This window comes from Oncorhynchus tshawytscha, linkage group LG06 (assembly GCF_018296145.1).
Source record: "Oncorhynchus tshawytscha isolate Ot180627B linkage group LG06, Otsh_v2.0, whole genome shotgun sequence".
NCBI lineage: Eukaryota > Metazoa > Chordata > Actinopteri > Salmoniformes > Salmonidae > Oncorhynchus > Oncorhynchus tshawytscha.
Genome location: NC_056434.1, coordinates 79477744 through 79503806, shown reverse-complemented (window position 1 = coordinate 79503806; position 26063 = coordinate 79477744). Strand labels below are relative to the sequence as shown.

General features: G+C 45.8%; 1 protein-coding gene across 3 annotated transcripts in view; it reads left to right on the top strand.

Moving 5' to 3' along the window:
* The first annotated feature begins 916 nt into the window (after positions 1-916).
* The window catches only part of slc8a1b (solute carrier family 8 member 1b), a 122173-nt gene continuing 97026 nt past the window's right edge, over positions 917-26063 (top strand). The window contains exons 1-4 of one of the 3 annotated variants that reach the window (XM_042323648.1): positions 1599-1685; positions 2077-2180; positions 19176-19324; positions 20668-20767. In XM_042323648.1, the coding sequence (XP_042179582.1) occupies positions 19256-19324; positions 20668-20767 (169 nt within the window). In that variant the 5' untranslated portion in view covers positions 1599-1685; positions 2077-2180; positions 19176-19255. The other 2 variants (XM_042323646.1, XM_042323647.1) reach the window with 2 other exon arrangements.

The window sequence follows — 26063 nt, the reverse complement described above, 5'->3', positions numbered from 1 at the left end:
GTCTCAGTAAACAACACCGAGTCAGTACACACCCAGCCTATACAGACAGCACTACAGGGCTGTTTTCTCAGTAAACAACACAGAGTCTTACGGTCAGTACACACCCAGCCTATACAGACAACACTACAGGGCTGTTGTCTCAGTAAACAACACCGAGTCAGTACACACCCAGCCTATACAGACAACACTACAGGGCTGTTTTCTCAGTAAACAACACCGAGTCAGTACACACCCAGCCTATACAGACAACACTACAGGGCTGTTTTCTCAGTAAACAACACAGAGTCTTACAGTCAGTACACACCCAGCCTATACAGACAGCACTACAGGGCTGTTTTCTCAGTAAACAACACAGAGTCTTACGGTCAGTACACACCCAGCCTATACAGACAACACTACAGGGCTGTTGTCTCAGTAAACAACACCGAGTCAGTACACACCCAGCCTATACAGACAACACTACAGGGCTGTTGTCTCAGTAAACAACACAGAGTCAGTACACACCCAGCCTATACAGACAACACTACAGGGCTGTTTTCTCAGTAAACAACACAGAGTCTTACGGTCAGTACACACCCAGCCTATACAGACAACACTACAGGGCTGTTGTCTCAGTAAACAACACAGAGTCTTACGGTCAGTACACACCCAGCCTATACAGACAACACTACAGGGCTGTTTTCTCAGTAAACAACACAGAGTCTTACGGTCAGTACACACCCAGCCTATACAGACAACACTACAGGGCTGTTTTCTCAGTAAACAACACCGAGTCAGTACACACCCAGCCTATACAGACAACACTACAGGGCTGTTTTCTCAGTAAACAACACAGAGTCTTACAGTCAGTACACACCCAGCCTATACAGACAACACTACAGTGAGTGGTAGTTAGATGACTAAATCTTTCAGCATGTTTTTTGCATGTAAACAAAACATACACTGCAAAGTCTCTTTAAAAGACAGGGTGACTTGGGGGGCGTTTGCACCAAGCCAACAGTTGGTGTAACTGTGGTGTTTGGGTCTCTGTTTTTGCAGGTAAATGGTATTTGCTTTTAGATCAGTGAGTGGTGTGGTGGTGATGTGTTACAATAACTATGGCATGATTAACAGTGTGACCGCATTGGGTCAGTCAGAGTCCAGCTCAGCACTTCTAGGATCAGTCTGTCTGTCTGTCAGACCACTCTCAGGGCTGGACCACAGCTAGGACACCTCACCTAAACACTCAGATCTACTTAGAAATAGTCAGTACCTGATGCCCCACTTCAACAGATGTGTGTGTGTAGCAGGAATTTAAATAGACAATATCATCATAAAGTGTGATGAGAGATTAGGCGCTATACATTATTGTGATGTTATTCCTTCGAGTGAAATTTTTCCGTTCATTGATCAAAACATACAAAATCATCTCAGTTTTCTACTCATCTTCCTCTCCAACTGATGTCTTTCAGATGTCAGCGTGGTTTGTCTGCCTGCTGCCTGCCTCTGTTCTGTTCTCTCTCCGTTTCCTACTTTTATACTCCGACCTGTTGTTTCCTCACTGTCTCTTCCTTTTCTTCTCTTCTTCTCCTCCTTCAGCAAAATGATCAAGGTCAGAATCGTTGACGACGAGGAGTATGAGAAAAACAAGACCTTCTACTTGGAGATGGGAGAGCCTCGCCTGATGGAGACCAATGACAGTAAAGGTGGGGGAGATAGTCCTGGGGGGTACAGGTCAGACCCCTCTACCCTGACCTCTGACCCTGGGCCCAGCGTCCGCTGCACTGCGCTACACTGCATGTTCACACCAGCAGGGGGCACCAGGAGGAGGCTGCTGTGTAGAGTTCATGTCACCACAGGACAGAGTAGGACTACCAGTTACACACACCAAGCAGCGGGCTCCTCTCCCACTCAGTGTGCCCTCAGCAGACGTGAACGTGCAGCAGCCCACCTCGTGTCACCACCACCTCTCATTCCCATGACTGGTCAAGTGTGTGTGATTGTGTGATTGTGCGTGTGTGTCCTTGTGCCTGTGCTTATGTGTGTTTAACATACATGGTTCCAACTCCCCTACGTTGTTGTTTTGTGTCCCTGCAGGAAGACCATAGCCATTAAAATACTTGACCGTGAGGTGTATGATAAACACAGCTACTTCACCCTAGAGCTGCAGACGCCACAATGGAGAAGGAGAGGCCGGACAGGTGTGAGAGAGCTGACCAACTAAACACACTGGGGTTGGAGCTCACTTGGCTCCTCTCCTCTTGTCTTTTATCCTCTCCTCCTTTACTCTGTTACTTTCTCCCTCGCTTTTCTGTTCTAATCTGTTCTCCTCCACCTCCAAAGTCTCTATTTGACTCAGTGTACACACACCTTTCCTCCCTCGCTCTCTCCCTCCTGGCTAACTGCGATTCTCACTTTGCTCAACTTCCTGTGTCCAATGGCCTTAACAATTCACGCCTACAAAGACAATGCTCGTCCAACTCTGTCCTCAAGGGCCCTAGTGCATTAGTGGACATATGCTTGACTAAAATGTTGCATTCTGATGATAGGATATTTATAGGATATCCTTCCCACCAAGTATCTCTGTCCCGTATTCATCACAAGGAATGACAGAAGAAACAGTGGAGATAATGGTAGATATTAGATTGTTTTTATCACCCACCACTCCTGGCCAAAAGTGTGTGTGTGTGTGTGTGTGTGTGTGTGTGTGTGTGTGTCTGCTCCACTCAGTTTGTCCTTAGTACCTCACAAAAACCCTCTTAGTTTCAATCTCAACTCTGAAACATTAATAACTGGTCCACCCCTAACTGTTTCTCCGTCATTTATGGATGTGAAATGTTCCTAGTAATGTCACTCGCGATTTATCTATTAATAACGCCACGTTTACCATACAACCCGATAGAGATTTACGATACACTGATCAAATCAAATCAAATCAAATCAAATCAAATTTTATTTGTCACATACACATGGTTAGCAGATGTTAATGCGAGTGTAGCGAAATGCTTGTGCTTCTAGTTCCGACAATGCAGTAATAACGAGCAAGTAATCTAACTAACAATTCAAAAAAAACTACTGTCATACACAGTGTAAGGGGATAAAGAATATGTACATAAGGATATATGAATGAGTGATGGTACAGAGCAGCATAGGCAAGATACAGTAGATGATATCGAGTACAGTATATACATATGAGATAAGTATGTAAACCAAGTGGCATAGTTAAAGTGGCTAGTGATACATGTATTACATAAGGATGCAGTCGATGATATAGAGTACAGTATCAACGTATGCATATGAGATGAACAATGTAGGGTAAGTAACATTATATAAGGTAGCATTGTTTAAAGTGGCTAGTGATATATTTACATCATTTCCCATCGATTCCCATGATTAAAGTGGCTGGAGTAGAGTCAGTGTCATTGACAGTGTGTTGGCAGTAGCCACTCAATGTTAGTGGTGGCAGTTTAACAGTCTGATGGCCTTGAGATAGAAGCTGTTTTTCAGTCTCTCGGTCCCAGCTTTGATGCACCTGTACTGACCTCGCCTTCTGGATGGCAGCGGGGTGAACAGGCAGTGGCTCGGGTGGTTGATGTCCTTGATGATCTTTATGGCCTTCCTGTAGCATCGGGTGGTGTAGGTGTCCTGGAGGGCAGGTAGTTTGCCCCCGGTGATGCGTTGTGCAGACCTCACTACCCTCTGGAGAGCCTTACGGTTGAGGGCGGTGCAGTTGCCATACCAGGCGGTGATACAGCCCGCCAGGATGCTCTCGATTGTGCATCTGTAGAAGTTTGTGAGTGCTTTTGGTGACAAGCCGAATTTCTTCAGCCTCCTGAGGTTGAAGAGGCGCTGCTGCGCCTTCCTCACAATGCTGTCTGTGTGAGTGGACCAATTCAGTTTGTCTGTGATGTGTATGCCGAGGAACTTAAAACTTGCTACCCTCTCCACTACTGTTCCATCGATGTGGATGGGGGGGTGTTCCCTCTGCTGTTTCCTGAAGTCCACAATCATCTCCTTAGTTTTGTTGACGTTGAGTGTGAGTTTATTTTCCTGACACCACACTCCGAGGGCCCTCACCTCCTCCCTGTAGGCCGTCTCGTCGTTGTTGGTAATCAAGCCTACCACTGTTGTGTCGTCCGCAAACTTGATGATTGAGTTGGAGGCGTGCATGGCCACGCAGTCGTGGGTGAACAGGGAGTACAGGAGAGGGCTCAGAACGCACCCTTGTGGGGCCCCAGTGTTGAGGATCAGCGGGGAGGAGATGTTGTTGCCTACCCTCACCACCTGGGGGCGGCCCGTCAGGAAGTCCAGTACCCAGTTGCACAGGGCGGGGTCGAGACCCAGGGTCTCGAGCTTGATGACGAGCTTGGAGGGTACTATGGTGTTGAATGCCGAGCTGTAGTCGATGAACAGCATTCTCACATAGGTATTCCTCTTGTCCAGATGGGTTAGGGCAGTGTGCAGTGTGGTTGAGATTGCATCGTCTGTGGACCTATTTGGGCGGTAAGCAAATTGGAGTGGGTCAAGGGTGTCAGGTAGGGTGGAGGTGATATGGTCCTTGACTAGTCTCTCAAAGCACTTCATGATGACGGATGTGAGTGCTACGGGGCGGTAGTCGTTTAGCTCAGTTACCTTAGCTTTCTTGGGAACAGGAACAATGGTGGCCCTCTTGAAGCATGTGGGAACAGCAGACTGGTATAGGGATTGATTGAATATGTCCGTAAACACACCGGCCAGCTGGTCTGCGCATGCTCTGAGGGCGCGGCTGGGGATGCCGTCTGGGCCTGCAGCCTTGCGAGGGTTAACACGTTTAAATGTCTTACTCACTTCGGCTGCAGTGAAGGAGAGACCGCATGTTTCCGTTGCAGGCCGTGTCAGTGGCACTGTATTGTCCTCAAAGCGGGCAAAAAAGTTATTTAGTCTGCCTGGGAGCAAGACATCCTGGTCCGTGACTGGGCTGGGTTTCTTCCTGTAGTCCGTGATTGACTGTAGACCCTGCCACATACCTCTTGTGTCTGAGCCGTTGAATTGAGATTCTACTTTGTCTCTGTACTGGCGCTTAGCTTGTTTGATAGCCTTGCGGAGGGAATAGCTGCACTGTTTGTATTCAGCCATGTTACCAGACACCTTGCCCTGATTAAAAGCAGTGGTTCGTGCCTTCAGTTTCACACGAATGCTGCCATCAATCCACGGTTTCTGGTTAGGGAATGTTTTAATCGTTGCTATGGGAACGACATCTTCAACGCACGTTCTAATGAACTCGCACACCGTATCAGCGTATTCGTCAATGTTGTTGTCTGACGCAATACGAAACATCTCCCAGTCCACGTGATGGAAGCAGTCTTGGAGTGTGGAGTCAGCTTGGTCGGACCAGCGTTGGACAGACCTCAGCGTGGGAGCTTCTTGTTTTAGTTTCTGTCTGTAGGCAGGGATCAACAAAATGGAGTCGTGGTCAGCTTTTCCGAAAGGGGGCGGGGCAGGGCCTTATATGCGTCGCGGAAGTTAGAGTAACAATGATCCAGGGTCTTTCCACCCCTGGTTGCGCAATCGATATGCTGATAAAATTTAGGGAGTCTTGTTTTCAGATTAGCCTTGTTAAAATCCCCAGCTACAATGAATGCAGCCTCCGGATAAATCGTTTCCAGTTTGCAGAGAGTTAAATAAAGTTCGTTCAGAGCCATCGATGTGTCTGCTTGGGGGGGATATATACGGCTGTGATTATAATCGAAGAGAATTCTCTTGGTAGATAATGCGGTCTACATTTGATTGTGAGGAATTCTAAATCAGGTGAACAGAAGGATTTGAGTTCCTGTATGTTTCTTTCATCACACCATGTCACGTTGGCCATAAGACATACGCCCCCGCCCCTCTTCTTACCAGAAAGATGTTTGTTTCTGTCGGCGCGATGCGTGGAGAAACCCGCTGGCTGCACCGCTTCGGATTGCGTCTCTCCAGTTAGCCATGTTTCCGTGAAGCAGAGAACGTTACAGTCTCTGATGTCCCTCTGGAATGCTACCCTTGCTCGGATTTCATCAACCTTGTTGTCAAGAGACTGGACATTGGCAAGAAGAATGCTAGGGAGTGGTGCACGATGTGCCCGTCTCCGGAGTCTGACCAGAAGACCGCTTCGTTTCCCTCTTTTTCTGAGTCGTTTTTTTTTTTTTTTGTCGCTGCATGTGATCCACTCGGTTACACTGGTTGTAAGGCAGAACACAGGATCCGCGTCGCGAAAAACATATTCTTGGTCGTACTGATGGTGAGTTGACGCTGATCTTATATTCAGTAGTTCTTGTCGGCTGTATGTAAAGAAACCTAAGATGACCTGGGGTACTAGTGTAAGAAATAACACGTAAAAAAACAAAAAACTGCATAGTTTCCTAGGAACGCGAAGCGAGGCGGCCATCTCTGTCAAAGAGTGAGGTTTAATAAAACATAAATACAGGATGAAGATCAACCCCCCCCCCAATCCTCGAGATTCACGACAACCTGACAAGTCATAAAAGAAGATCAAAGTCTTGTTCAGTCTAACGATGCCAGATCCCTGAGAAAATACGATTCCATGGAAGCAATTTAATCTCTGCTTTCTCTGGAGTGAAGCTTTAAAATACTTTATTTTACAACAGGAGGAATATGATTCAACCTGTGAGCACAAAAGCGCTGCCATAAACAGTGATGCTAAAGTATTTCCTGTGTGTTTTAGTGTCGTCGTCGTAGCTGGTGACTGCTGGGAGTTTTATGATCAAGCCTATTGGTCCCTCTAATGTCCCTTCTGTCCTTCTGATTAAACCCACCAAGTTACCCTCTAATGTCCCTCTTTGTCCATCTGATTAAACCCACCAGGTTACCCTCTAATGTCCCTTCTGTCCATCTGATTAAACCCACCAGGTTACCCTCTAATGTCCCTCTTTGTCCATCTGATTAAACCCACCAGGTTACCCTCTAATGTCCCTCTTTGTCCATCTGATTAAACTGACCAGTTTACCCTCTAATGTCCCTTCTGTCCATCTGATTATACCCACCAGGTTACCCTCTATTGTTCCTCTTTGTCCATCTGATTAAACCCACCAGGTTACCCTCTAATGTCCCTTCTGTCCTTCTGATTAAACCCACCAAGTTACCCTCTAATGTCCATTCTGTCCATCTGTTTAAACCCACCAGGTTACCCTCTAATGTCCCTTCTGTCCATCTGATTAAACCCACCAAGTTACCCTCTAATATCCCTCTTTGTCCATCTGATTAAACCCACCAGGTTACCCTCTAATGTCCCTCTTTGTCCATCTGATTAAACCCACCAGGTTACCCTCTAATGTCCCTCTTTGTCCATCTGATTAAACCCACCAGGTTACCCTCTAATGTCCCTCTTTGTCCATCTGATTAAACCCACCAGGTTACCTAATGTCTTTTCCCACTTCCCAGCCTCCTCTGCTATGTGGTGATTATTGACCCTGGTTTCCCAGCCATGTCCTGTTATAGTCTGTTAACTAGGCAGCAGTATGAGGGATAGAGGGCCGAATGCAGGAGGGGGAGGCGGGAGGGCTGTAACAGACCACAGTAATGGCCACATATTCTGTGGACTAGTTATTATATTATAACGTTATCTTTTACAAGCTCGGAGTCTGTAACTACCGCTGAACCAGCTCAGAGCTGCTGGATCAATTCCTAATATAACAGTCAGCATGTTTGAGTTATGCTCCCCTGGAATGAGAAAAACTGCAAAAACAATCTGTTCTCATCCTAGCTGCATTGGAAGTGTGTGTGTGTGTGTGTGTGTGTGTGTGTGTGTGTGTGTGTGTGTGTGTGTGTGTGTGTGTGTGTGTGTGTGTGTGTGTGTGTGTGTGTGTGTGTGTGTGTGTGTGTGTGTGTGTGTTTAGTTATTATTCATAATGTCTTGTTATTGAACCTTTATTTAACTAGACAAGTCAGCTAAGAACAAATCTTTATTTACAATGACGGCCTCTCAAAGGCAAAAGGCCTCCTGCGGGGACGGGGGCTGAGGTTAAAAATGTAAACAGAGAGACACCACAACACTACATAAAGAGATACCTAAGACAACAACATAGCAAGGCAGCAACACATGACAACACAGCATGGTATAAACACAACATGACAGCAACATGGTAGCAACACAACATGGCAGCAGCACAACATGGTAGCGGCACAAAACATGGTACAAACATTATTGGGCACAGACAACAGCAGAAAGGGCAAGAAGGTGAAGACAACAATACATCACCCAAAGCAGCCACAACTGTCAGTAAGAGTGTCCATGATTGAGTCTTTGAATGAAGAGATTGAGATAAAACCGAGCACTGAAGGTGATCCTTGGTAAAGATTACCACTCCTCCACCTTTGGAAGATCTGTCTTGCCGAAAAAGGTTATAACCAGAAAGGTTAACATCAGTATTCAAAACACTCTTCCTTAACCACATCACAGTGATGACATCTGGATTGGAGCTGTGAACCCACACTTTCAAATTATCAATTTTAGGTAATAAGCTTCTAGTGTTAACGAGCAGAAAACCCAGGCTTTTACGAGAGTAGAAATCAGTGAAGCGGATATCAGAGCCAAGATATCAAAGTCAGGATTGGGGCCAGCAGCAGTAGCTGGGCCAGGATGTACATGCACATTTCCAGATATGTCTGTGTCTATGAGTGCATGTGAATGTATGTGCATTCTTGTGTGTGTGTGTGTGTGTGTGTGTGTGTGTGTGTGTGTGTGTGTGTGTGTGTGTGTGTGTGTGTGTGTCTACTGACACAGTCCATGAATCTCCAGCAGGCCTCTGGAGGGAGCGATCAGAAATAATGGGTGATGACTGACTGACTGAGCCCAACAAGCAAACAGTAATTACTGCTCTGCCTCCTCTTTAAACTGAGCCCCACCAACACCGTTAGTACCGCTAGCTCCGTTAGCATCATTAGCCTCCACTCATGTGAAGGGAGACCGAGGAGACAGTGTTTTAAGACGAGTGGAGAGGTAAACAGCTGCAGTCCCTGAAGTAGCTCCACTTCCCCCTGACAAACACAGCTGCTAATTAATGTGAAACTCTGATTGCCTGAGAGGAAAACAAAACCAAAACAAGATTTAAGGCTGGCAGTATGTTTGTTCACAATTAGCTCTCTCAATCTTCGTGCATAGAGATAAGGTTTCATTTTATAGGCAGGAATTTTTTAAAATTATTTTACCCCCTTTTCTCCCCAATTTCGTGGTATCCAATTGTTAGTAATTACTATCTTGTCTCATCGCTACAACTCCCGTACGGGCTCGGGAGAGACGAAGGTCGAAAGCCATGCGTCCTCCGAAACACGACCCAACCAAGCCGCACTGCTTCTTAACACAGTGTGCATCCAACCCGGAAGCCAGCCGCACCAATGTGTCGGAGGAAACACCGTGCACCTGGCGACCTTGGTTAGCGTGCGCTGCGCCCGCCCCGCCACAGGAGTCACTAGTGCGCGATGAGACAAGGATATCCCTACCGGCCAAACCCTCACGACACTAGGCCAATTGTGCATCGCCCCACGGACCTACCGGGCACGGCCGGCTGCGACAGAGCGCGAACCCAGAGTCTCTGGTGGCACAGCTAGTGCTGAGATGCAGTGACCTAGACCACTGCGCCACCCGGGAGGCCTATAGCCAGGAATTTGGCAGCGCTTCATGTGAACTAAGTACAGTACTACTTCAAATATTTGCAATCAAAACTCTGCCAAAGAAAGTGAACTGGAGTTGGGTGAAACAATGTTTTTCCTGAAATGTAACCTACGTTTACTCAAACACAAACATGTCTGATATGATTTACCTTGTATACATACCGCACAATAGAAAGGCATTAAGACACAGACAGACAAGCAGTCAGGTAGTCAGGCACTCAGGCAGTCAGGCAGACATTCAAGCAGTCAGGTAGTCAGGCACTCAGGCAGTCAGGCAGACAGTCAAGCAGTCAGGCAGTTAGACAGACAGTGGGGCACTCCACTGGGGCCCTAGACCCCAGGCCCCACCATCTCCCAGTATTCCTTTCTCTCTGTCTCTCTGTCTGAGTGAGTGATCCGTGCTGACAACAGCCTGACCTGGGGTCTCAGAGCTGCATGTGACTGGGGTCTCAGAGCTGCATGTGACTGGGGTCTCAGAGCTACATGTGACTGGGGTCTCAGAGCTACATGTGACTGGGGTCTCAGAGCTGCATGTGACTGGGGTCTCAGAGCTGCATGTGACTGGGGTCTCAGAGCTGCATGTGACTGGTGACTGGGGTCTCAGAGCTGCATGTGACTGGGGTCTCAGAGCTGCATGTGACTGGGGTCTCAGAGCTGCATGTGACTGGGGTCTCAGAGCTACATGTGACTGGGGCCTCAGAGCTGCATGTGACTGGGGCCTCAGAGCTACATGTGACTGGGGTCTCAGAGCTACATGTGACTGGGGCATGTGACTGGGGTCTCTCAGAGCTACATGTGACTGGGGGGTCTCAGAGCTGCATGTGCTCTCAGAGCTACATGTGACTGGGGTCTCAGAGCTACATGTGACTGGGGTCTCAGAGCTACATGTGACTGGGGTCTCAGAGCTGCATGTGACTGGGGTCTCTCAGAGCTGCATGTGACTGGGGTCTCAGAGCTACATGTGACTGGGGTCTCAGAGCTACAGCTGCATGTGTGACTGGACTGGGGGTCTCAGAGCTAGCTACATGTGACTGGGGTCTCAGAGCTACATGTGACTGGGGTCTCAGAGCTACATGTGACTGGGGTCTCAGAGCTACATGTGACTGGGGTCTCAGAGCTACATGTGACTGGGGTCTCAGAGCTACATGTGACTGGGGCCTCAGAGCTGCATGTGACTGGGGTCTCAGAGCTGCATGTGACTGGGGTCTCAGAGCTACATGTGACTGGGGTCTCAGAGCTACATGTGACTGGGGTCTCAGAGCTACATGACTGGGGTCTGACTGTGGGTCTCAGAGCTACATGTGACTGGGGTCTCAGAGCTACATGTGACTGGGGTCTCAGAGCTACATGTGACTGGGGTCTCAGAGCTACATGTGACTGGGGTCTCAGAGCTACATGTGACTGGGGTCTCAGAGCTACATGTGACTGGGGCCTCAGAGCTGCATGTGACTGGGGTCTCAGAGCTGCATGTGACTGGGGCCTCAGAGCTACATGTGACTGGGGTCTCAGAGCTACATGTGACTGGGGTCTCAGAGCTACATGTGACTGGGGTCTCAGAGCTACATGTGACTGGGGTCTCAGAGCTACATGTGACTGGGGTCTCAGAGCTGACTGGGGTCTCAGAGCTACATGTGACTGGGGTCTCAGAGCTGCATGTGACTGGGGTCTCAGAGCTGCATGTGACTGGGGTCTCAGAGCTGCATGTGGTCTCAGAGCTGCATGTGACTGTGACTGGGGTCTCAGGTCTCAGAGCTGCATGTGACTGGGGTCTCAGAGCTACATGTGACTGGGGTCTCAGAGCTGCTCTTCAGAGCTACATGTTTTCCCCTTGACTGGGGCCTCAGAGCTTTTTGTGACTGGGGTCTGTGCCTCTAGCTTTCTTTTAAGGCCTTGCCTCAGAGCTGCATGTGTCGAAGCCTCTCCTTCTGTCCTCTATTAGAAGTGTGTGTGTGTTAAAGTAGTGGTGTTAAACTTGTGTCTGGGGGGCTTGTGGCTAATGAATGCTGTAATTATCTTCTCCTAGTGACAGGTCTCTAGAAAAAGACAAGCGAACATCTGGCATCTATAAGAGCCACAATGACACTCTGGTATGAATCGCCTGTACTGAGCTAGTGAGACTTCAACTATGTGGGTTCATTAATTACACTAAGACAATGTTGATGACATGTGTAATGTAAATATGCATTTAAATGTATGTGAGATTTGTAAGTATGTGGGTAGAGCGGTAGACTAATTACAGCAGGCACATTACAGAGACAGGGATGGTAAATGTTTATATCTATGGTTAATTGGCTAGACTGGAGAGGAGGAATAGTCTCACACCACACGCTTGTTCATACTGGACATATCAGTCTGGAAGGGTTGACTTTGGCTTAAAAGGGCAATCAGCAGTTAAACAATGACACATTTTATTTCTGTCCCGTTTCGGTAAAAAGCTGAGGGATGGGGCTGGAGAAATGTAATCAAATGCATATACAGAGCTATGGATGCAAGGACTGACCATCCATGATATAAAAATGATAGTTTTAACCATGTTTTGAGGCTATACAGTATTTGTTTACATTTACATTTTTTTATTTTTTTTTACAAACATTGAGGTAAAACAAGCTATATTTTAGGTTCTGATGGGCTACGAAAGTTGAACTAAGCTCACGAGGCATTAATAAATTATATTTACAAGAATCAATGGATACATTTCATACATTTATAAGTCTAAAAATGGATGTATCAACTGCAGATTGCCCCTTTAAGGCCTCAATCCACTGAAGAACTTTGTGGAAATAAAACACTGAAAAAACTGTAGCCATCAAGGGCAATAACAGTGTGATAGCATTGCAACTGTACTCTCAAATTCACCTCATCTCGGCAGCAATAGCCATTATTAAGAATGAAATTCTGTAACACTCCCTCTGCTACAGTGCATGTGAAGTGTGCGAACCCTCTCTGAAAGGTCACAGAACACTACCAGCTCTCCACTGTGACGTCATGATATTCTGTCCTCTATAGTTTGGGAGAGTACCTGTACGGGATGAATATCATTTATTGAATATAAACAGCGTGTTTATTGAATATAACATAGATGTTTTTTAAATATTTTTTATAATATAGATGTTATCAAGTCTTAAAGATTAAAAATGTCAAAATGCTCCAGCTAGCCCAGGATATGGAACAGGATATGGAACAGGATATGGAACAGGATATGGAACAGGATATGGAACAGGATGTGGAACAGGATATGGAACAGGATATGGAACAGGATGTGGACAGGATGTGGAACAGGTGATGTTAAGACTCTTAACTGTGAGTGTCACCTGAAGAAGTATAGAATTCTATTGTTTTCACTGAGCCTCATCCTGCAGTCAGATAAGCATCAGTGGATGCAGTCTGACTCGAGGTGACAGGGTGGGCTCTGTTTGACTCTTATGAAGAATATCTATTTTAAAAAGCTTAAAGAATTACATAGCTCAGTCTATACAGAACCAAATGAGAGCATTCTGTGGACTGGGTGGTTCTGGACATTCACAGACACACACCCTAGGTCATCTGGAGACTGGTAAGAGATCTTGTTACATACACCCCTCTCCAGCTACGCTCTCCTTCTCCTCAATCTGTTTAGATGTTCTCTGTTCTCCTCTGAAACCAGATGATCAAAGCATGGCCAACTAAACTCGCGATGGTCCACAGCTGGCAGCTCCCATTAAGCCTTCTGCATTCTTCCTCCCGAAGAAAAAAAAGAGTGTGAATAGCTTTCCCCAAAAAGGCAAATCTGCACGTTTGAACTCCACATGTCTAGAGAAGTTGAAGAAGTATCGACCGAAACACAATGAACACACAGTTTTACACAACAGAGAAACACAATGAACACACAGTTTTACACAACAGAGGCAGAGAGAGAAAGAAGATAGGAGGAGGACCAATGAAAAACAGGCAGAGAGAGAAAGAAGATAGAAGGAGGACCAATGAAAAACAGGCAGAGAGAGAAAGAAGATAGGAGGAGGACCAATGAAAAACAGGCAGAGAGAGAAAGAAGATAGGAGGAGGACCAATGAAAAACAGGCAGAGAGAGAAAGAAGATAGGAGAATGACCAATGAAAAACAGGCAGAGAGAGAAAGACACAGGAGGCATAACCAAACCTCTCTCCCAGGATGTCCTATGGATGATTGAGAGTGACACTGATATAGAATACACAGCGTTCCTCCATCCCTCCCCAGAACATTCTGCCAGGGTCAGTCAGATGTATTCTGCAGGGTTACGGTGCGGTAGCCACCACTCTGAGGAAGGGGATGGATAACAAGGTTACTGAGGCAGTAGTAATTACACCTGAGACTCACCTCTCCTTTAATTGAGTTCATCAAGTCACTCGTTAGACACAGTGAACCGCAGCCTCTCATGGTAGGTGAGGCTTACATGCTGATCAGCTGGCGTGAGTTTTGTAGCATTTTCAGCCCTGTCAGTCAGTAGTAGGCTGTGTTGAGCTGCATAAGACATATTGAAAGCATATTTATTTATCCAGGTTGTCGCTGTAAAATTAAGAATGTAATTGTTCATGTGCTACATAGTCAAGGCAAGCCAATACAGTACAAACATGCTTAGTCACCGAGCCATACTAAAGCACCCTGAGTAATGGGAAAAGCAGCTCCAATATCCTCCTCCACAGTCTTTCATCCTGATTTGGCCCCTTTACCTCCACCCTCCTCTTGTTGCGCCAGTGTGACTGGGTTTGAATGGTGGGGCGACGGAGGGGAACGAATGGCGTTGGATCTGACGCTAATCCACAATGCACTGCTCTGCTGTGAACTGTGAACTGTTCCCCTCACACCAAATCAGATCACTGCACCGGGCTGTGTGACAGTAGTGGCTCTACATTACCGCCACACGCCCCATAGAGTGAGATTGAAATAGAGAGAGAGAGAGATGGAAGAAGTGAGAGAGATGGAAAGAGAGAGAGAGAGATGGAAAGAGAGAGAGAGAGATGGAAGAAGTGAGAGAGATGGAAAGAGTGAGAGAGAGAGATGGAAAGAGTGAGAGAGAGAGATGGAAGAAGTGAGAGAGATGGAAAGAGAGAGAGAGAGATGGAAAGAGAGAGAGAGAGAGAGAGAGATGGAAGAAGTGAGAGAGATGGAAAGAGAGAGAGAGAGAGAGAGATGGAAAAAGAGAAAGAGAGAGAGATGGAAATAGGGAGTAAGAGAGAGAGAGATGGAAATAGGGAGTAAGAGAGAGAGAGATGGAAAGAGAGAGAAGGAAAGAGGGAGTGAGAAAGAGACCGTAGAGCCAATAGAACCCTGTGTGGTTCATATTAGATAATAGCAGGAGATGTTCCAGTAGTCATACCCAGTCTCGAAGACATTCTCTGTTTTATCATCATCCTTTTGGATTTGAATTCACACGGTTTAATAGGACTCACAAGTCACAGTAGTCCTATAGCTTCTCACTACAAAGTCATGTCAGCTGACAGTGATATCATCATGGGTTTATGTGTTCAGAGGGGTGAAAACTAGGTCATGGTATGACATGACATCTTCCTCTCACAACTTGACACGTTTTATAATATAGTGACAGAACATCCTTCCAGCCTCATGTAGAATGCTGTAGAACACTGTACATGAATACAACAATGGCTTGTTGGCTCTGAAGAACGTCCACAGAAAATGCTGTTTGATCTTGATTCTGTAAGCTTGAGGTGGAGGTTTTGTGTCCTAACTCTCCCCTCCCTCCACTCTTAGAGGGCAGCAGGTAGCCTAGCAGTTAGCACGTTTGGCCAGTAACAGAAAGGTTGCTGTTTGACTACCCGAGTCGACAAGGTGAAAAATCTCTCGATGTGCCCTTGAGCAAGGCACTTAACCCTAATATGCTCCAGGGGTGGTGTATTACTGTGGCTGACCCTGTAAAACAACAAATTTTACTGCACCTGTCCAGTGTGAATGACAATAGAAGACCTTTTTATGTTTTAGCTATACACTGTGAACAGCCGATCGCAGCAGCATAACATTATTGTATTACTGTGCTCACCCAGCTGCATAGGCACTCAGGTTGGTACAGTAATGTTGTAGATAATGACCTGGACTCCAGTAAGAATCCCTCCACCAACTACACCTCTGACAAACCTAATGGGCCAAACCCAGCTTGATATCCCTCCACAAAAAAAACACACGCAACACCCCCTCGTGATAATAACACAATGGAAAATACCTCAGCAAACAGGCCTAACATCTCATTATTTAACCTCACTTGACAAGATCTGAGGAAGTCATAATGATCTTCCCTCTCTTGTGTAACACTGGAGCGATACTACAAGGTCTGGACTGACTGTATAGCTTAATGATGGATGTACTGTACACTCACCCAACATGGATACTACAAGGTCTGGACTGACTGTATAGCTTAATGATGGATGTACTGTACACTCACCCAACATGGATACTACAAGGTCTGGACTGACTGTATAGCTTAAAGGACCCTTTTTAAAGGATTTGAAGGGCCCTTTTTAAAGGATTTTAAGGCACTTTTTAAAGGATTTGAAGGGCCCTTTTTAAAGGATTTGAAGGCCCTTTTTAAAGGATTTGAAGGGCCCTTTTTAAAGGATTTGAAGGGCCCTTTTTAAAGGATTTGAAGGGCCCTTTTTAAAGGGATACTTTCCCACTAACCCAAAGTCAGACGAACTCATGGATGCCATGTCTCTGGGTGAAGGAAGATGAAGGTAGCATATCGTTAGCGTAGTGCATATCGTTAGCTTACTGTTAATTTGAATTGTTTATTTCACTTTTGTATATTATCTACCTCACTTGCTTTGGCAATGTTAACACATGTTTCCAATGCCAATAAAGCCCCTTGAATTGAATTTAATTGAATTGAGAGAGATGGAAAGACAGAGGGAGAGATAAAGAGAGAGAGACAGAGAGAGAGAGAGAGAGATGGAAAGACAGAGAGAGAGAGAGAGAGAGAGACAGAGAGCGAGGGAGAGATAGAGAGAGAGATGGAAAGGCAGAGGGAGAGATAGAGAGAGAGGTGGAAAGACAGAGGGAGAGAGAGAGAGATGGAAAACAGAGGGAGATAGAGAGAGAGAGATGGAAAGACAGAGGGGGAGAGAGAGAGAGAGATGGAAAGACAGAGAGAGAGAGAGAGAGAGAGAGACAGAGAGCGAGGGAGAGATAGAGAGAGAGATGGAAAGGCAGAGGGAGAGATAGAGAGAGAGGTGGAAAGACAGAGGGAGAGATAGAGAGAGTTGGAAAGACAGAGGGAGAGAGAGAGATGGAAAAACAGAGGGAGATAGAGAGAGAGAGATGGAAAGACAGGGAGAGATAGAGAGAGATGGAAAGACAGAGGGAGAGATAGAGAGAGACGGAAAGACAGAGGGAGAGAGAGAGAGATGGAAAAACAGAGGGAGATAGAGAGAGAGAGATGGAAAGACAGAGGGGGAGAGAGAGAGAGAGAGAGATGGAAAGGCAGAGGGAGAGAGAGAGATGGAAAGACAGAGGGAGAGATAGAGAGAGAGAGAGAGAGAGAGAGAGAGAGAGAGAGAGAGAGATGGAAAAACAGAGGGAGAGATAGAGAGAGAGATGGAAAGACAGAGGGAGAGATAGAGAGAGAGAGATGGAAAAACAGAGGGAGAGATGGAAAAACAGAGAGAGAGAGAGAGAGAGATGGAAAGACAGAGAAAGAGAGAGATGGAGAGACAGAGGGAGAGATAGAGAGGGAGAGAGAGAGAGAGAGAGATGGAAAGACAGAGAGAGAGAGATGGAAAGACAGAGAAAGAGAGAGATGGAGAGACAGAGGGAGAGATAAAGAGGGAGAGAGAGAGAGAGAGATGGAAAGACAGAGGGAGAGATAGAGAGAGAGAGATGGAAAAACAGAGAGAGAGAGAGATGGAAAGACAGAGAGAGAGAGAGAGAGAGAGAGAGAGAGATGGAAAAACAGAGGGAGAGATAGAGAGAGATGGAAAAACAGAGGGAGAGATAGAGAGAGATGGAAAGACAGAGGGAGAGATAGAGAGAGAGAGATGGAAAAACAGAGAGAGAGAGATGGAAAGACAGAGAGAGAGAGAGAAAGAGAGAGATGGAAAGACAGAGAGAGAGAGAGAGAGATGGAAAGACAGAGAGAGAGAGAGAGAGATGGAAAGACAGAGAAAGAGAGAGAGAGAGAGAGAGAGATGGAAAGACAGAGAGAGAGAGAGAGAGAGAGAGATGGAAAGACAGACAGAGAGAGAGATGGAAAGACAGACAGAGAGAGAGAGAGATGGAAAGACAGAGAGAGAGAGATGGAAAGAGACAGAGAGAGAGAGATGGAAAGACACAGAGAGAGAGAGAGATGGAAAGACAGAGAGAGAGAGAGAGAGAGAGAGAGATGGAAAGACACAGAGAGAGAGAGAGAGATGGAAAGACAGAGAGAGAGAGAGAGAGAGAGAGATGGAAAGACAGAGAGAGAGAGAGAGATGGAAAGACAGAGAGAGAGAGAGATGGAAAGACAGAGAGAGAGAGAGATGGAAAGACAGAGAGAGAGAGAGAGAGATGGAAAGACAGAGAGAGAGAGAGAGATGGAAAGAGAGAGAGAGAGAGAGAGAGAGAGAGATGGAAAGACAGAGAGAGAGAGAGAGAGAGAAAGAGATGGAAAGACAGAGAGAGAGAGAGAGAGATGGAAAGACAGAGAGAGAGAGAGAGAGATGGAAAGACAGAGAGAGAGAGAGAGATGGAAAGACAGAGGGATTGACTCAACCCTTCACTAATAATGATAAGAACTAGTTTCCCTCACAGCCATAATGACACCACATCATAAATAGCTACCGACAGCAGTAGCTGAAGAATGCTGCAATATGTTGTTGGTTTAGTGGTCAAAGGTGACTGACTGCATAGCCGTATTGGTTCTACACTACATATACAACACAATGTGGACACCCCTTCAAATTAGTGGATTTGGCTATTTCAGCCACACTCGTTTCTGACAGGTGTATAAAATCGAGCACACTGCCATGCAATCTCCATAGACAAACATTGGCAGTAGAATGGCCTTACTGACTTACAATGTGACTTACGATTTCTGATAGAGCTTCCCCGGTCAACTGTATGCCACAAAATGGTAGGCCACACAAGCTCACAGAAGTGGTAGGCCACACAAGCTCACAGAAGTGGTAGGCCACACAAGCTCACAGAACTGGACCGCCGAGTGCTGAAGCACCTAGCGCTTAAAAATCGTCTGTCCCCGCAGCAATGTTCCAACATCTAGTGGAAAGCCTTCCAAGAAGAGTGGAGGTTAATAGCAGCAAAGGGGGACCAACTCCATATTAATACCCATGATTTTGGAATGAAATGAGTTGATAGTGACATCCAACCCCACATTCCATGTGGCAATTTAGTCTTGATGTCAAAGATCATTTTGCTCTCCATAACTTACCTGGCTAAACAAAGGTCATGTTAACAAAACATATGTGCAAAAAAATCAAGTAAGCATCTTTTACTGCATAATGAACCACTTTCATGTCTGTGGCGTCCACAATATTACTACACAACATGTCAGTTGTCAGGGGTGTCAATTTCAAAGTTGTTCTTCTGTCTCACAGCTACAGAGGTGGCTGTGAAGGAGGTGGAAGAGGAGACGCCACTGACAGAAGTGCATGATGAGGACCAACGCATCGCTGATATGGGCCGACCCACACTGGGGGACCACGTCAAACTTGAAATCATCATTGAGGAATCCTACGAGTTTAAGGTGTGTGTTTGTGCGTTTCATTTTGTGTGTGTTTGTGTGTGTGTGTCAATGTGTGTGTGTGTGCGCTAGCATGCCCCTCTTTCACCCACACACACTCTTTAGACAAACATAGATGTCATTGTCATGAATATTAAGGTGTGTGTGCGTGTGTGTGTGTGTGTGCTCCTTGCTCCCTCTCTCTCCCACACCCTCTTCAGACTGTCATCGACTGATAGGTGGGTGCTTGTGAGCACTTGACGGATCGTGTGCTGTTCTTACTGGAGTGGCTCTCACTGTGAGGTTGGGTGGGAGGCTGGGGGGGGGTTGAATTACCTCTAACGTCAGAGAGTCATAGCAAGTGGCTGTGTTGAAAGAGTTTATACTTTCAGATGGTAAAAAAAGTCTGCAACTTTTCTGTTCTAAGATTAACGTCAAGCAAGACCCAGAATCTGATCATGTGGGGCTGCCAGGTAGGGCAGAGGTAGTAGGTGATTTTCAGACAGTATAGGATCCCTCTCTCCCTCCTAAAACCAACACACCTAGCTAGGGTTTCGACAGTAGGTGAAGTCAAGATAGTCAGGAAAGTGTCTTTCTATTTCTCTAAACATTAATACATTATCTTAGAGACCGTAGCAGAGCTGGGAGAGAATAGTGTTCTAGTCCATTTCTGCATAAACCTGAGCACAGACATCCCACCATTAACATTACAAAGCTTCAGTCAACTCAATTACCATTTAAGTTTCCTTCTAAAGAAAATAAGTATGGGATTTTTCTTCTGATGGTGAGGGGAGAGAGATTGGGATGGAGGGAAGGAGGAGAGGAGGAGAGGGGTGCTATCCAGCTGTCATCCCAGGAGCTAGCTAATAGATTCCTCCGAAAGAAAGGATGGAGGAAGGGATGGATCGAGGATGAGGTGGGGTGTCCTTCTGGATCTATGCATACTTTGATGAGGCTTGATTTCCTGCACGTGCTCTAGGAACGCCTGCTGCTGTCCTCTGGGAACCAACCTTTATCAAAGAGAGGGATACAGCTACAGGCCCAGTAAGGGACTGAACCTCCCATCTATTTCCCCCTGGCCTGTGACATCATCACATAGCTCCTGAGGACTGGCTCTTGGCTACTGTAGCTGTTACGTGTCATGGCCTTGAGGCAGGAATTACAATACTCAAGCTCTCTACACAGACTTCACTCTCGTTGTTTATTCTTAATACCTGATTATTACAGAGCAGTAAATATGTTTTAAGGACAGAAACAGTCATGATTATGTGTCCTGTACGTAGACGAGACAGCCTTGCTTCCCTCTATCTATGCACTTCTACAGTGTGCAGCTCTTTAACGCCATGTGTTTGGTGATCCCTGTGCAGAACACTGTGGACAAGCTGATTAAGAAGACAAACCTGGCCCTGCTGGTGGGGACTAACAGCTGGAGAGACCAGTTCATCGAGGCCATCACTGTCAGTGCCGGTGAGTTGAATGCTTTGACCACCTGACCGCCAGTGTGTGAGCACATCTGTACAGGAATGTGTGTGTTGTGTGTGTGAGAGAGTGTGTTGTGGCGATTGGGTGTGACATTTCTGACGCTCTGTTGATCAGTGGCTTCTGTCATACTGCAGCATCTCCTCAGAAGAAGGACGTTCTATGTAAACACCACCTGGTGGATATCTGGAGCACTGCAGTCCCACGCCAAGGCCTCTGTTGATTAGAGACGCGAGCTTGTCAGAGTATAGCGTTGTTACCTTATAGCCCTTTGTGTGCTTGTCATTGTCTGTGTGTGATGAGTGTGATTTCTAAAGAAGATATGGCAACTAGCCTAGAAAACTGTGTGAGTGTGTGACTATACGCTCAGTCTAATAAGGTGGCCACTGAGGTACGCTGGGATTGATTCAAGTGATGAGAGGATTTTGGTTTAGGTGTTAGTGTGTTATGTGTGTGTATTTTCTGTATTTCTGTGTGTGTGTGTGTGTGTGTGTGTGTGTGTGTGTGTGTGTGTGTGTGTGTGGTTGTGCTCTGCTTACTTAGCTGCATGCCGCCCTCTCTGGCTTAATTAAAGAAAGTCCCCGTCTCCACTCATGGGATTAGGCTTGGTGTTGACGTTTTGACAGTGGGGTAACTTGTAACAGTTATGATGGAAGTTGGTGAGAGCCCAGAATTTCCAAGCGAGAGAGACACACACGGCAGCATAACCTCATCTTAGACAGATAGGAACCTTCATAGGGTTGGATTGAAGTAGTAACACCACACAGACAGATAGGAACCTTCATAGGGTTGGATTGAAGTGGAAACACCACACAGACAGATAGGAACCTTCATAGGGTTAGATTGAAGTGGAAACACCACACAGACAGATAGGAACCTTCATAGGGTTGGATGGAAACACCACACAGAAGTGGAAACACCACACAGACAGATAGGAACATTCATAGGGTTGGATTGAAGTGGAAACACCACACAGACAGATAGGAACCTTCATAGGGTTAGATTGAAGTGGAAACACCACACAGACAGATAGGAACATTCATAGGGTTAGATTGAAGTGGAAACACCACACAGACAGATAGGAACCTTCATAGGTTGGATTGAAGTGGAAACACCACACAGACAGATAGGAACATTCATAGGGTTAGATTGAAGTGGAAACACCACACAGACAGATAGGAACATTCATAGGGTTGGATTGAAGTGGAAACACCACACAGACAGATAGGAACCTTCATAGGGTTAGATTGAAGTGGAAACACCACACAGACAGATAGGAACCTTCATAGGGTTAGATTGAAGTGGAAACACCACACAGACAGATAGGAACATTCATAGGGTTAGATTGAAGTGGAAACACCACACAGACAGATAGGAACATTCATAGGGTTAGATTGAAGTGGAAACACCACACAGACAGATAGGAACATTCATAGGGTTGGATTGAAGTGGAAACACCACACAGACAGATAGGAACATTCATAGGGTTAGATTGAAGTGGAAACACCACACAGACAGATAGGAACATTCATAGGGTTGGATTGAAGTGGAAACACCACACAGACAGATAGGAACATTCATAGGGTTAGATTGAAGTGGAAACACCACACAGACAGATAGGAACATTCATAGGGTTAGATTGAAGTGGAAACACCACACAGACAGATAGGAACATTCATAGGGTTAGATTGAAGTGGAAACACCACACAGACAGATAGGACAGATAGGAACATTCATAGGGTTAGATTGAAGTGGAAACACCACACAGACAGATAGGAACATTCATAGGGTTAGATTGAAGTGGAAACACCACACAGACAGATAGGAACATTCAGTGGAAACACCACACAGACAGGGTTAGGGTTAGATTGAAGTGGAAACACCACACAGACAGATAGGAACATTCCACACAGACAGATAGGAACATTCATAGGGTTAGATTGAAGTGGAAACACCACACAGACAGATAGGAACATTCATAGGGTTGGGAAACACCCCACAGAGGAAGAAATACGGTTTATCTGAGTCCGACTATCAAGATGCTGTCCCCACCTCCACACTCTCGCCATATCTTTCAGCCACTCAGGACATTTAGCACCTTTGCCTTTTGAAACATTTGACACCACGAGCCCTAGCACTCAATAGTTCTTGTGTTTTTGCATTAGATTCAGTGCTAATAGTAGACACCTAGCATTTAACATCTACCACCCACAGCACTCAGTACAGAAGACATTTTGCTAGAATTATAGATCTATATTTCATATAGCACAGCACATTCTCTTTGTGTTTTCTAGTTGAGTCTGTGATCCACAGTTAAGTGAACAGGCACATTTAACAGAGCTGTTAACCCAATGTCTACCTCACTATTGGTGCGCTGCGCAGCTGTTAGGTTCACCCTCAACCGCCGGCAATTGCTAATAACCATCCACAACCGCGGGACTATATGTGATAAAGGGTCAATCTGAGGCCTTAACCGTCCCTAACCCTCTAATACAGGAAATGTGATGTAAGCTATAGTCAGAAACAGCAGAACAATTTTTGGACAGAGTTTGCAGGATTTGATTTGCCTGATTTAGATATGTTTCTGCTTATAATTGTTGACATTTTGGTAGGTTATTTCTCTTAGTCAACTTGTCTACAATTAGATACAAGCAGCTTCTCTTCTGTCATTATATGTTTCCCTAGAAGACTACATAAACCCTTGTTCACCAGAATAATGTCATAACCCGATTGAATGAATGCTTAAATCGAGTTGACATCTGTAACGTTTTCCCTGCCATCTCTGCTTCCTTCGCGGAGCAAAGACATTTAGGGACCAGGAGAAAATGCAATAACTCTAAAGAAATGGGAAATACTTTCTGTGCAAAATGTCCAAATTACATCAGTTTGACCAGTTATAAGGAAATAGAACATTCTGAAAATGACCCAACATGTTTCGGATAAGATTTCAGTTTGGCTTGGATGCATATTTCATGTGGTTAAAATACTTTCCGCTTTTATGATGCTGATAAAGATAGCACCTCTACAGACAGTATGTAACTGCACATTAGCATTCTCTCAAGATGCTGTAAGAAAGAAACAATATTTCTCCACTCCTGTTCCCAAGTCAAAATGTTGCCTACATTTGTTGTATCGTTTTACTGCTAGAAATGCTTAGTTCTGAGAGGTTATAAACCTACAGTCTGTCCAGATTTCAGTTCCCTTGACGTGCCAAAGGCCTATTTGAACTCCCCGTCTTGTTACTGTAGAATTTGTTTAGCGCCTCACAATCATCACACATAACATGCAGTACACTGCTATCATCCCCTTTCACCACTTCACAAACATTACTGTTCTGAACCTCCCCGGTCTTTCTTTTCAACTCTCCATTTCGCAGCTTTTCTGTTCTTGAATTAAACTGACATTGTCCCTTCTTTCTGTCTTTCACCCTGCAGCCCCTCTGATTATATTTACTCTGCCAGTCAAGAGGAAGAGTGTGTCAGGCAGCTTAGCAGCGTTAGCCTCCTCACAAATGAGTTAAAGAGAAATGATTGGCTCCACACCATGACTTTACGCAGGGCGTTGACGGAGATTGGACGTGACATTTCTACCGGTCATGAGTTGGTGGCTTCTTTAAACCTGTGGGGCAGCTGTGCCATCTGGAATCATTGTGTGTGTGTCCTCTCTGTGACCTGTGAGTGACAGCCCCACCACTGAGCTAATACAGTGTTAGATGATTCATTTATTTGGTCATCACCACTAAAGGGAAGAGAGACTGCTGAGTGAGAACACAGAGACTGTGACTGACTGCAGAGAACCTCCCCAGACATCACCACTAAAGGGAAGAGAGACTGTTGAGTGAGAACACAGAGACTGTGACTGACTGCAGAGAACCTCCCCAGACCTCAGTAAGCATGAATGACAGAGCAGCATACAGTATGTGCCTTTCACAACCAGTCAGAATCAACTTATTACTGACAATGACCTTGATGACCAACCCTCTATCAACGCCAAGCAGCAGTAGTAGAGAATCGTTGATGAAGTCGCCGGTGAGGAGTTGGCAGAGATACACAGATGTGCCTTCAGTAGCCAGGGAAGGGAGAGAAGGGAGGAAGGGATAGGGGGAGAGGGGAAACAGACGACAGGAAGCTTCGGAGGATAGAAGACCATTTTCTTATCGAGAGATTGGTTACAGTATTTGTCTGTGTCTGTAGGTATTGCACATGTGTGATGGGTGATCATCCAGGATTCATCCATTAACTGTGACTGCAGAGACTGTCTCAGTCTTATCTCCTTACCTCAGCTAACTGGTCAACAGACTCAGTTAGCCTATGGCTTGGTAGCTAATAGCTTAGCTTATATCTTAGCATGCAGGCTGGCTCTAATTCTGGGGATTCTACAGACTTCAACCAGGGTCTCAGCGTAGAGTTGAATATTAGTGTTCCTCATCTGGTATGTGAATCCACTGGCCCTATAGTTAGCTCTCTTCTCTTGCTCTCTAATCTCCCTCCCCCCCTCCCTCTCCCTCTCTCTTCTCTAACCTTTGCTTCCTCTGGCTAAACTTGATTATTTAACATCCGGGATGGTGAAGTCTTTAATTGGATTTTAAAGTGGAATATAAATGTGGTGCTCCGGTCCGGTGTCAGGGGTCGATGGTGTGATCTGTGCCCAGTTTAATGTCACCTCCGCTGGGTTCGTGGCTGCCTCTTCCTCTCCCAATGGGGCCTGGCGGAAAGAGACAGTCCATAACAATTAACACCTCCTCAATGACCTCTCACTGTCACCAACAACCTGCCATCACCTGCAGACACCCTAGACATTGGCTAGAAATTCTCTCTCTCTCTCTCCCGCTTTCTTTCTTTCTTTCTTTTTCTCTCTCTCTCTCTCTCTCCCGCTTTCTTTCTTTCTTTTTCTCTCTCTCTCTCTCTCTTTTTTTTTTCTCTCTCTCTCTCTCTCTCTCTCTCTCTCTCTCTCTCTCTCTCTCTCTCCGCTTTCTTTCTTTCTTTTTCTCTCTCTCTCTCTCTCTCCCGCTTTCTTTCTTTCTTTTTTTTTCTCTCTCTCTCTCTTTCTCTCTCCCGCTTTCTTTCTTTCTTTTCTCTCTCTCTCTCTTTCTTTCTTTCTTTTTCTCTCTCTCTCTCTCTCTCCGCTTTCTTTCTTTCTTTTTTTTCTCTCTCTCTCCCTTTCTTTCTTTCTTTCTTTTTTCTCTCTCTTCTCTCTTTTCTCTCTTTCTCTCTCTCTCTCTCTCTCCGCTTTCTTTCTTTCTTTTTCTCTCTCTCTCCCGCTTTCTTTCTTTCTTTTCTCTCTC